Below are 13,705 nucleotides of genomic sequence, written 5' to 3' on the forward strand. Positions count from 1 at the left end.
CTACAGGCATGCATGACCATGCCAAGCTAATTTTTGCATTATTAGTAGAGATGGGGGTTTTACCATGTTGGTCAGGCTGGTCTTGAACTCCTGACCTAAAGCAATCCATCCTATTCAGCCTCCCAAAGTACTGGGATTATAGGCGAGAGCCACTATACCCAGCAAGTTCTCTTTATACAAAGGATACAAACATTATTCTGACTATAGGTAAACTAGTACTATTAGTTTAGTCTTGAGGAAAATTACAGTACCCAGAAACCAAAACTATTGAAAACTTTACTTTCTATGTACAAAATTATTAACAAAGTATATTTAATATAAATATGTAAGTAGTTTCAGTCATGAGTCATAACAAAGTCTAGCTTTAATAGCTAAAAGCAAAAGAAGCAGTATGATCCCATTTTATAAAAATGTGGATATATACCTGTTTTATAACTGAGAATTAAGGATGAAGTTTCATGGATCTGTATGTAGAATTCTAGTTGATTTTCTCTATTGATATAGAATTAGTGGCCTATTACAAATTCTAAGACCATGTGTAGCAATAAGAATGATGTTTCCTCTATAATAAGACATTGACCAAGCATTTTCCAGGCGTAAGGCAATGCACTAGAAGTTGAAGAAACAAATCATTCTCAATGCTCAGGATAATGCCCTTGAGAGCACTGTATAATTCAAGACACATGCAGTGGAGGTATGATAAAGAGTCAAACAGAATGGGCTTTTATAAGCACGTGAAGATTTACTGGCTCTTTTTCCATATTAAGAGATTTTTTTTTTGAGACAGAGTCTTGCTCTGTCGCCCAGGCTGGAGTGCAATGGCGCAGTCTAGGCTCACTGCAACCTCTGCCTACCAGGTTCAAGCAATTCTCCTGCCTCAACCTCCCAAGTAGTGGGATTACAGGTGCCTGCCACCACACCTGGCTAATTTTTGTATTTTCAGAAGAGACGGGGTTTCCTCGTGTTGGCCAGGCTGGTCTCAAACTCCTGACCTTGTGATCTTCCTGCCTTGGCCTCCCAAAGTGCTGGGATTACAGGTGTAAGCCACCATGCCATGCCAAGAAATATTTTTAAAAAGGAAATATTAGTCACTATAAAGTAACTATCATCAAAAATTATTTATTAACCATGTTATCTGTAATAAGATGTTACAGGAAATCACAAATATAAGAATCTCACTTGCAAAAAATTTATCCCATATCCAACAAAAAAATGTAAAAAGGTAAATATGATGCTCTGAATTACTACAGTGATAAATCAGTACCAGATTTTGTTATATGAGAAAGATGATGTATGAATTAAAGAATATAACAGACCCCTTTCACTTTTTTTTTTTAATGGTTCAGGTGTACCCACATTAGGCTTCACATATAAGACTGACATGTATAAACAGAATCCTCCAGCTTTGGAATATCCCAATCCTAAAATAATAGCATATTAAAAAATAGCACTATTATCATTTATTATCTTCCCTAGTACTGTGCTAAGTGCTTCATTTATACTACCTAATTTAATTCATTCAACAACTCTGTGTAATAATTATTATTCCTACATTACAGATGAAGAAACCAATGTGGAAGTTTTAAGAATTCCCTTAATATATCTAATCCATTCCCACTCTCATGAAACAATAACTCACTAGAAAGAGATACAGATAAACACCAAGTTTTCAACCTTGAGATTATAACAATATCAAGTACTGACACCTATCTTTGTTTTGTTTTCCCCAGAAGAATGCTATTTTGGAAAAGGAGGTATATAGAATATCAATTGAAAGTAGCGATGCTCAAATAAAGTTTTTTTTAAACTTCCACTGTGTTGCAGACTGATACTTTTATAAAGTAATATGAAAGTGCTGTGGCACTGTCAAATTATTAAAATAATTTCTAGAAGCAAAATATTGTTTGCATTTATTTTATCATGGATAAGTAATAAACAGTTCATACAGTCTATGAAACACACTTTGAGTAGAAGTGATCTAATGGATAGAAAGTTTCTTAACTGGAGACATATCCAATAAGAATTTAGCTATTAAAAATTATTTCTGCTAATATGTTCATAACCATAGAGCTGAACAGCTATACTTTGAGCTGATCAACAAAAAAACTGTGTAAGCATATTCTTATTTTCAGATAATATCAGAGTGACTTCAAAGTACTCTCCTTATACTTCTCAGAAACCCAATCCTTAAAGCCTACATTATAGGCAGAAATCACAAAATTAGTTGATGTCTCCATCAAGAATGAATGCCCCCAAATTTATGATATATTACTATTTGCAATATTTGTATTTCTAGTTCTACTTTTCCTATTGGCTAAGTTAGGTAGGAAGTTTGTGGGTTTTTCTCTCACTGAATGTTACGACAATAACAAACAGTGAATTATCTGAGACTGCTAAGAGGGTTAAATTTCACAAACACCTACATTTAATGGGTTTTACCGACATCTTTAGCCACAATTTTACAGGCTAACACCTCTCATCAGGCAACTCTCAATCATGATTACCTTTGACAATACAGTTTGCTATATTTGTTGCATTATAATGGAAATAAAAGCTAGGAAAATCCTCAGACATTAATTTAGGTTAAATCTTTTTTATTTTTATCTTCAAGAGAAGTATACTGTCTATTGTATTTACAGTATTTTTTTCTAAACTTCTTATTTTGTTGCTATCTAGACTTCAGATACAACATAAACTTGAGTGTTTGTATTTCATGCAGTTTTCTTAATAATTAATATTTAACAAAATAGTTAAGCAATAATACTTAATGTTTATTATAGTTCACACGATTTTTCACTTCAACTTACGATTTTTCCTAGTTACTACTATACCTAACATGTATTCAATATTTTAAAAAAACACCACCAGGAAACCTGGAGCCTACTCTTGGCAAAGCTTATAACATGCTAGGTACTCAAGGATAGACTGAATAAATGACAAATGTGATGACTTTTTTGGATCATGATATAACATAAACCAGTTTCACCATCTCACTTGTCTTTGCTATAAAATGGGATACTACTCCTTAGCAAAACAGGACTATTTCCAGGGAGTATAGAAGAGATCCTTGAGACAATCTGGACCTTTGAGATAATTAAGACATTCACAGGGGCAGAAAACTGAGGGCTGCTTCCAGGTCACAAAGCTAATTAAAGGCAGAACTGATACTTAAGAAGCCAGGTCTGTCTATTGACTCCTCCTTCAGTACTCTTTCTGGCACAAATGCACTGAACCACATGTGGTCTCTTCAGCTTAACAAGCATTTGTGACTTTACCCTTTATAGCTAAATAAGTGACTTATCTGACTGAAAACAATAAAGATGGTGATCATTTTAAACTGGACCCTTTCAATGGAGAGCTGAAGGCAATGTTTTCTCAAAGAGAACTTTCATTTTTTGATAGACCCTACTCATCTCCAAAAATATTAAGTCTAGAATGGAGAAACACAATCATTTTTCTTTTTATGAGAAAGCATATTATTATAATAGTTACATATAATTAAAATAGAAGCTATGGGTCTTGCAAATTTCAGTGTTATATAAGATATTTCATTCTTAGTCATGTATTACCCTCAGTGAAACTTCATTTCACCAGTTTTAGACTATTAGTAGGAAAAAAAATACCAGCAGGGCACAGTGGCCTACGCCTGTAATCCCAGCAATTTGAGAGGCTGAGGTGGGCAGATCACTTGAGGTCAGGAGTTCGAGACCAGCCTGGCCAACATGGTGAAACCCCATCTTTACTAAAAGCACAAAAATTAGCCGAGTGTGGTGGCAGGTGCCCATAATCCCAGCTACTCAGGAGGCTGAGGCATGAGAATCACTTGAATCCAGGAAGCGGAGGTTGCAGTGAGCCGAGATCACACCACTGCACTCCAGTCTGGGCGACAAGAGTGAGACTCCAACTCAAAAACAAACAAACAAGACAACACTTAAATTCCACTTACTTTCAGATGCCATTTTCTCAGTTCCTTTATGTTTCATTCGTTCCCAGGAATTTTGTTCCTTCTTTTCATTGTCTTTACTGTGAAACAGTTCTTTCTCTTCTTTTCTCTTTTGTCTCATCTTGTTATAAGTAGATTTTGAAATAGAAACTTTAACCTGAATGAAAAAGTTGAAAGTCTGAAAATATTCAGGGGTTTTGATATTTAAAATATCTTCATCTCAGATAACTTGTATCTGAGGATATTAGTCTGTCACTACTTGAGTATATCCTAGAAAACGGAATACATACATACATATATATGTATATATAGTAAAGTAAAATATAAAGTATACAGAGAGTATAAAGTATATTATATATTTTATCCCCAGAATGAGAATGCCTTTATTAAGTGGGAAGCGCGAATAATCTATTATTTAAATGATTAAGGATCAAAATTTCTGGCCGGGCGCGGTGGCTCAAGCCTGTAATCCCAGCACTTTGGGAGGCCGAGGCGGGTGGATCACGAGGTCAAGAGATCGAGACCAGCCTGGTCAACATGGTGAAACCCCGTCTCTACTAAAAATACAAAAAATTAGCTGGGCATGGTGGCGTGTGCCTGTAATCCCAGCTACTCAGGAGGCTGAGGCAGGAGAATTGCCTGAACCCAGGAGGCAGAGGTTGCGGTGAGCCGAGATCGTGCCATTGCACTCCAGCCTGGGTTAACAAGAGCGAAACTCCGTCTCAAAAAAAAAAAAAAAAAAGGATCAAAATTTCTTTTTTTTTTCCTTGAGACAGTTTCACTGTGTTGCCCAGACTGGAGTACAGTGGCACGATCATGGCTCACTGCAGCCTTGACCATCTGACCTCAAGTGATCCTCCTACCTCAGCCTCCCAAGTAGCTGGGACCACAGGCACACGCCACCACACCTGACTAATTTTGGTATTTTTCCTAGTGACAGGGCTTTGCCACATTGGCAAGGCTCAAAATTTCAATTGTACCAAGATTTAAAAAATTTTAATCAAAATAATTTCACCACCCCACATCTGATATACACAAAACAATGACTTATTGTAAGCTTAAATTTATGGTAATAATTAGCAAATATCTTACATCTTTGTCATTCTCAACATCAAGATATGATGAAATACTTTGCTGGACTGATCTTCCATAAATCCCTGATGGTGGTTCAATACTTTCTTTAATTGAAAATGCATCCCCATTTTCCACAGAAGATATCATCGATTGGCTGCAGGTTGCTGGTGCTGAACTTAAACTTCCAAATACACCTGAAATCAACCAACCACCAAATAGTCACTAACTAATTATGTGATGATACTCTAGATAACAAAGTTTAAGGCAAGGCTCTTGCCTTCAAGAATCAAACACCACAGTAAGAAAAATATGCTAAATAATTATAAAATATAAAAACAAATACCCTAACAGGGCAATAATGTAGCGGTGTCAGAAGGCAGTTCATCACAATAAGTGAGAGCTGCATATTACAAGTGGTAAGCACATATAAAGAAAACGTTGCTGTGAGCTATTTTTATTTGAGATAGTCTCGCTCTGTCACCCAGGCTGGAGTGCAATGGCACAATCTCCCCTCACTGCAACCTCCACATCCCAGGCTCAAGCCATTCTCCCACCTCAGCCTCCCGAATAGCTAGGACTACAGATGCACAGTACCAGGTCTGCCTAATTTTTTGGATTTTTTTGGTAGAGATGGGGTTTTGCCATGTTGTCCAGGCTGGTCTTGAACTCCTGAGCTCAAGATCTGCCCACGTAAGCCTCCAAAAGTACAAGGATTACAGGGGTGAGCCACTGTGCCTGGCAGAGCTGGGTGTTTAAGATGGTTTCAAGGAGCAAGGATTTGAGCTGGAATTTGAAGACAGGAGAGGGATCTGTATAAAGTAAAGAAGGAGAGGGGAAATTCTGAGATGGGGATGTTTACATGTAGAGTGGAAAGTTTACAAAGCATTTATGTGGAGCAAATAAATGAGCTTGGTTGGGCAAATGAGTAACAGAAATTAAGTTTACAAGAGTAAGCTGTAGCCAATCTGAGGAGGGTTTTTAAGACTATCAAGCAAAGAAATTAGGGAAGATTTTAAGATGTTTATTCTATTTCCTTATACTGAAGAAAAATCAGATGCATACACTCAATGTAGATCACCACATTCTAGTTTTCAATTAAAATAGAAAATAGCTTTAAAGGATACTTGCAATTAATTTGTTCAAGGTCCCTTAGCCCCCTTAAAATATATAACAGGAGTTTAATTTTCACTTGTCTAGATTTTGTATGGGAGATAATTTTATTACTTTATACCGATTATAAAGCTGATAAATAAGGGCTATTTGAATTTAAACAATCTAAGCTATCCTAAAACTTTCTAAGTTTTAGGTACATAAACTGCAGCTGTCACATAATACATCTCTCTGAAAATTAATGAAATGAGTTTATTACAGTTTCATTAGAAGATAGAAATGTGAAGGTAAGTATTCATTTCTAATTCTTTTAATAAAGATAATGTAATACATTTTTAAAAAGAAGCTCCACTCAACACTTGAATTACATTCTTTTCTATTCCTTATTGATAGGCTTTGCATATCTATAATGAATATATATAATTAAGAGTGAAAAAACTTTGAAATACCTTTTCCAACAACTACTACTGAGTTTTCTGATAAAGTCTTTGTGGATGTGAAGTCAAAACTGGAAATTTGCTGTGCATTTGATGATGTCCCTGTAAATCCTAAAAAATAAAAAAACAAAAAAAAAAACAATAATTAAAAATATTTGACTATGTAGTATCTTAGGATATTGTAATATGGTCTTTTAAAACTGAAAATTTATATTGAACAAAGAATTGACAATTTATTCACACATGTTAATTATTATTTCACTGTAAATATTTATAACTGGAATACTAAAATGGACTAGGCACTAGAGACAAAATAAACCTTCTTTTCCTTAAGGATTTTACACATGTCACAGTGTGGTGTGAGAGGCGCACAAGCGAATTATCACAGCATGATAAGCAGGCAACAAAAGGGTCATCAAAAAGGAAATCCACTGACATCAGAAAACAAATCAGGCCAAACCTCATAGCAACCTACACGTTTCTAGGTTAACTTTTATCTTAGTTTCTGATTCTTTATAATCGTACTAGACTGTAAGTTCCATGGGGATAGAATGCATATCTAGTTTTGATGATTATTCTTTCCCAGAGCCTAGAACAGTGTTTGGCACATACTAGGTACTCCATAAATAAATGTTAATGAATGTATCAAGGCAAAAAAAAAAAAAATAGAGAGAAAAATATATTACTTTAGGTTTTATGAAAGAAAAGCCATGAAACAGTGGAAAATTCAATCATATAATTGATTTTTAAAAATTAAGTAGCAGATAGATTCTTTTGTTAACTGCTAGTGCTAATAGTAACCTGGCTTTATGTGAAAATGGCAGAGATTAAAAAAAGCAATCCATGTAAGTGACCATTTTTCATATTTCTTCTTATGGAATAATCAAAATTAGTACACACTTTTATAGCACACATTGACTAACAGAAACACCGGGTGGCCCAAAAATGTGTTCTGTGACAAAGGGAAACCAATCTCAGTAAACGGAACAATTTGCTCAACAGTCCACACAAACATAAAATCTATAAACTATCAAGAGATGACTGAATGATTAGACAAATCTCATCAGAAAAAAATGTAAAAGACATGTCATTTCCAAGTCATTTAACTTCATTCATAAGAAGCTGTCATTAATCATTTTTAATGTACTTTCATTTTTATACTATATTTTTCTTAAAGAAATGTTGAAAGAAATATTTTTCACTAAGTCTCAGTTCTAAAATATGTAGAAAAACATGTTTAAAGGCTTCTTTACACAGAAATATAATTATATAATTTTTCTTTGTTATACTACTTCTATCTAATTCAAATACAGAAAGAGTAAATAGTAAATCATGGGCTCTAATATACTAATACTTCAAGTACTCTCTACTTTCTCAAGTCATTAATTGACACAGCAGATATGATCTAGACCGTTACAACTAGGAAAGGGCCTCTAAGTTCTGCACCTACAAAGAAAACTAGTATTAAAAGTGTGAGAGCACGGGAGACGAAGAGAGAACTAAAAAGAAATTAAGCTGATGCAAGATTATTAAGGGTCTTAAAAATTATGCTAGAGGGCCACGCATGGTGGCTCATGTCTGTAATCCCAGCACTTTGGGAGGTCAAGCAGACAGATCACTTGAGGTCAGGAGTTTGAGACCAGCCTGACCAACATGGTGAAACCCTGTCTCTACTAAAAATACGTGGTACACGCTTGTAATCTCAACCACTCATGAGGCTGAGGCAGAAGAATCGCTTGAACTCAGGAGGCAGAGATTGCAGTGAGCCGAGATAGCACCACCACTGCACTACAGCCTGGGCGACAAGAGTGAGACGCTGTCTAAAAAAAGAAAAGAAGTTATGCTACAGAGTAGAACTTTCTTCTGTAGAAAACAGAGAACCGCTCAAGGTTTTTGTTTTTTTTTTTCCAGGGGTTAGTTTTATGTGTCAATGAAGGTTTAGAGGATGGAGATGATGATTACTGTATTTTAGAAGGACAATTCTGGAAGATTATGCAGCCTGGATTTAAGAGGAATGAAAATAAGAGGGCAGCCATACCAGAAAGCTTTTCTAATTATCCAGGGAAGTGGTAATGAGGGCCCAAATTATAACTGTGGCAGCAGATACATGAAGTTACTGAGAGTAAATGATAGGATGAGCCAGTTCCTAAATGTGGAAGGTAAAAGAGAAATAGACAAAAATGACTCTAAAGCGTTAAGCCTTCATAACTGGGAAAATGGTAATGCTACTAATAAAAATGGACAAGAAAGAGAAATAGGCCTAGGAAGAAAATTAATTTTATGAAGTAGAATTAACTGCTGGCTAAAAGATGTAAATATGTTTATGATTCTGCTGTCTAGAAAAGGAAGCTACCAGCAGTGAATGAACATATTCAACAGTTATTTCAAAGCAATTTAAAAAAAAATTATATTAGGGTATGAGTTACTTTTAAGACGAAAAGCATTTTTTGTCCTTGATTTTCTTTACATGAGAAGTAGAACATATAAATAAATATGAAAAAATCTTATTCTTTTTTGTAAAACAATGAACAACTTATTGCTGCCAAATAGAACAGACATTAAATTATATCACAGACTTAATTTTAAGAAATTTTCAAAAAAAAAGTTTCTAATCCATCAACACAATCAAGAATCTGCATCAACTAACCAACAAAACAGCCAGGTAGCATCAAAATGACAGTATCAAAATCACACATAACAATACTATCCCTAAATGTCAATGGACTAAATGCCCCAATCAAAAGACACAGACTGGCAAACTGGATAAAAAGCCAAAACCCATCAGTGTGCTGTATCCAGGAAACCCATCTTACATGCAAGGATACACAAAGGCTCAAAATAAAGGGATGGAGGAAGATCTACCAAGCAAATGGAGAGCAAAAAAAGGCAGGAGTTGCAATTCTCATCTCTGATAAAATAGACTTTAAAGCAACAAAGATCAAAAGAGACAAAGAAGGACATTACATAATGGTAAAAGGATCACTGCAACAAGAAGAGCTAACGATCCTAAATATATATGCACCCAATACAGGAGCACCCAGATACATAAGGCAAGTTCTTAATGACCTACAAAGAGACTTAGACTCCCACACAATGATAGTGGGAGACTTTAACACCCCACTGTCAATATTAGACAGATCATCCAGACAGAAAATCAACAAGGATATCCAGGACCTGAATACAGACCTGGAACAAGCAAACCTAATAGACATTTACAGAACTCTCCACCCCAAATCCACAGAATCTACATTCTTCTCAGCACCACATCACACCTACTCTAAAATTGACCACATAATTGGCAATAAATCACTCCTGAGCAAATGCAAAAGAACAGAAATCGTAACAAACAGTCTCTCAGACCACAGTGCAATCGAGTTAGAACTCAGAATGCAGAAACTAACTCAGAATCACACAGCTTCATGGAAACTGAACAACTTGCTCTTGAATGTTGACTGGATAAACAATGAAATGAAGGCAGAAATAAAGATGTTCTTAGAAACCAATGAGAACGAAGACACAACATACCAGAATCTCTGGGACACATTTAAAGCAGTCTCTAGAGGAAAATATATAGCAATGAGTGCCCACATGAGAAGAAAGGAGAGGTCGAAAATTGACACCCTATCATCAAAATTGAAAGAGCTAGAGGAGCAAGATCAAAAAAACTCAAAACCTAGCAGAAGACAGGAAATATCTAAGATCAGAGCAGAACTGAAGGAAATAGAGACACAAAAAACTCTTCAAAAAATCAATAAATCCAGGAGCTGGTTTTTTGAAAAGATCAACAAAATAGACAGACCACTAGCCAGATTAATAAAAAAGAAAAGAGAGAATAACCAAATTGATGCAATAAAAAACGATAAAGGGGATATCACCACAGATTCCACAGAAATCCAAACCATCATCAGAGATTATTACAAACAACTCTATGCACATAAATTAGTAAACATGGAAGAAATGGATAAATTCCTGGACACCTGCACCCCCCCAAGCCTAAACCTGGAAGAAGCCGAAACCCTGAATAGACCAATAACATGGTCTGAAGTCGAGGCAGCAATAAAGAGCCTACCACCCAAAAAAAGCCCAGGTCCAGATGGGTTCACAGCGGAATTCTACCAGACATACAAGGAGGAGCTGATACCATTCCTTCTGAAACTATTCCAGACAATCCAAAAACAGAGAATCCTTCCCAAATCATTTTACGAGACAAACATCATCCTGATACCAAAACCCGGCAGAGACTCAACAAGAAAAGAAAATTTCAGGCCAATATCCATGATGAACATAGATGCAAAAATCTTCAATAAAATACTGGCAAACCAATTGCAACAGCATATCAAAAAGCTCATCCACCATGATCAAGTAGGATTCATCCCGGGGATGCAAGGCTGGTTCAACATACGCAAGTCCGTAAACGTAATTCACCGCATAAACAGAACCAAAGACAAAAACCACATGATTATCTCAATTGATGCAGAGAAGGCTTTTGACAAAATTCAACAACCCTTTATGCTAAAAACCCTCAATAAACTAGGTATTGATGGAACGTATCTCAAAACAATAAAAGCTATTTACGACAAACCAACAGCCAATATCATACTGAATGGGCAAAAACTGGAAGCATTCCCTTTGAAATCTGGCACTAGACAAGGATGCCCTCTCTCACCACTCCTATTCAATATAGTACTGAAGTTCTAGCCAGAGCAATCAGGCAAGAAAAAGAAATAAAGGGTATTCAAATTGGAAAGGAGGAAATCAAATTGTCTCTATTTGCAGATGACATGATTGTATATCTGGAAGACCCCATCATCTCAGCCCAAAATCTCCTGAAACTGATAAACAACTTCAGCAAAGTCTCAGGATACAAAATCAACGTGCAAAAATCACAAGCATTCCTGTACACCAGTAATAGACTTCAAGAGAGCCAAATCAAGAACGAACTGCCATTCACAATTGCTACAAAGAGAATAAAGTACCTAGGAATACAACTAACAAGGAACGTAAAGGACCTCTTCAAGGAGAACTACAAGCCATTGCTCAATGAAATAAGAGAGGATACAAACAGATGGAGAAACATTCCATGTTCATGGTTAGGAAGAATCAACATTGTGAAAATGGCCATACTGCCCAAAGTAATTTACAGATTCAACACTATTCCCATCAAGCTACCAATGACCTTCTTCACAGAACTGGAAAAAAACACCTTAAACTTCATATGGAACCAAAAGAGAGCCCGCATAGCCAAGTCAACTCTAAGCAAAAAGAACAAAGCAGGAGGCATCACACTACCGGACTTCAAACTATACTACAAGGCTACAGTAATCAAAACAGCATGGTACTGGTACCAAAACAGAGATATAGACCAATGGAACAGAACAGAGGCCTCACAGGAAATACAACACACCCACAACCATCTGATCTTCGACAAACCTGACAAAAACAAGCAATGGGGAAAGGACTCCCTGTTTAATAAATGGTGTTGGGAAAACTGGCTAGCCATGTGCAGAAAGCAGAAACAGGACCCCTTCCTGACACCTTACACCAAAATTAACTCCAGATGGATTAAAGACTTAAACATCAGACCTAACACCATAAAAACCTTAGAGGAAAATCTAGGCAAAACCATTCAGGACATAGGTGTAGGCAAGGACTTCATGACCAAAACGCCAAAAGCAACGGCAACAAAAGCCAAAATAGACAAATGGGACCTAATCAAACTCCACAGCTTCTGCACGGCAAAAGAAACAGTCAGTAGAGTGAATCGGCAACCAACAGAATGGGAAAAAATTTTTGCAGCCTACCCATCTGACAAGGGGCTGATATCCAGAATTTACAAAGAACTAAAGCAGATCTACAAGAAAAAAACAAACAAGCCCATTCAAAAATGGGCAAAGGACATGAACAGATACTTTACAAAAGAAGACATACAGGAGGCCAACAAACATATGAAAAAATGCTCATCATCACTGGTCATCAGAGAAATGCAAATCAAAACCACATTGAGATACCATCTCACACCAGTTAGAATGGCGATCATTAAAAAATCGGGAAACAACAGATGCTGGAGAGGATGTGGAGAAATAGGAACACTTCTACACTGTTGGTGGGAATGTAAATTAGTTCAACCATTGTGGAAGACAGTGTGGCGATTCCTCAAGGACCTAAAAATAGAAATCCCATTTGACCCAGCAATCCCATTACTGGGTATATATCCAAAGGATTATAAATCATTCTACTACAAGGACACGTGCACACGAATGTTCATTGCAGCACTGTTTACAATAGTAAAGACCTGGAACCAACCCAAATGCCCAACGATGATAGACTGGATTGGGAAAATGTGGTACATATACACCATGGAATATTACGCAGCCATCAAAAACGATGAGTTCACGTCCTTTGTAGGGACATGGATGAACCTGGAAACCATCATTCTCAGCAAACTGACACAAGAGCAGAAAATCAAACACCATATATTCTCACTCATAGGCGGGTGCTGAACAATGAGAACACAAGGACACAGGGAGGGGAGCACTACACACTGGGGTCCGTTGGGGGGAAATGGGGGAGGGGCGGGGGGTGGGGAAGTGGGAAGAGATAGCATGGGGAGAAATGACAGATAAAGGTGAGGGGACGGAAGGCAGCAAACCACACTGCCATGTGTGTACCTATGCAACAATCTTGCATGTTCATCACATGTACCCCGAAACCTAAAATGCAATAAAATAAAAAAAATAAAAAAAAAAAAAAAGTTTCTAATCAACTTCCACCTTACTCAATTTAAGTTATATCCACAAAAAAAACTCATGCCCTAAAATGCCTGAATGCCTGCTCATATATAATTTAAGATAATCAGAAATAGCACGCTGGGTGCAGTGGCTCACAGCTGTAGTCCCAGGACTTTGGGAGGCCAAGGCAGGTAGATCACTTGAGGCCTGGAGTCGAGATCAGTCCGGCCTACATGGCGAGACCCTGTCCCTACTAAAAAATACAAGCTATTAGCCAGGCGTGGTGGCATGCACCTATAATCGCAGTTACTAGGGTGGCTGAGGTACAAGAATCACTTGAACCCAAGAGGTGGAGGTTGCAGTGAGCCGAGATCATGCCACTGTACTCTAGCCTGAGCAAAAGAGCGAGACTG

The 13,705-nt window shown here is 36.8% G+C and overlaps 1 protein-coding gene across 5 annotated transcripts in view; it reads right to left on the reverse strand.

The window, feature by feature from the left end:
• TOGARAM1 (TOG array regulator of axonemal microtubules 1) overlaps window positions 1-13,705 on the reverse strand; it is a 107,505-nt gene that overhangs the window by 42,476 nt on the left and 51,324 nt on the right. For all 5 annotated transcript variants that reach the window (XM_010341110.2, XM_010341109.2, XM_010341111.2 and 2 more), the window contains 3 exons: window positions 6,577-6,675; window positions 5,036-5,211; window positions 3,947-4,100 (listed from right to left, as the gene is read on the reverse strand). In XM_010341110.2, coding sequence (XP_010339412.1) covers window positions 3,947-4,100; window positions 5,036-5,211; window positions 6,577-6,675 — 429 coding nt within the window. The remainder of the gene's footprint in view (window positions 1-3,946; window positions 4,101-5,035; window positions 5,212-6,576; window positions 6,676-13,705) is intronic.

This window comes from Saimiri boliviensis, chromosome 2 (assembly GCF_048565385.1).
Source record: "Saimiri boliviensis isolate mSaiBol1 chromosome 2, mSaiBol1.pri, whole genome shotgun sequence".
NCBI classification, from domain to species: domain Eukaryota; kingdom Metazoa; phylum Chordata; class Mammalia; order Primates; family Cebidae; genus Saimiri; species Saimiri boliviensis.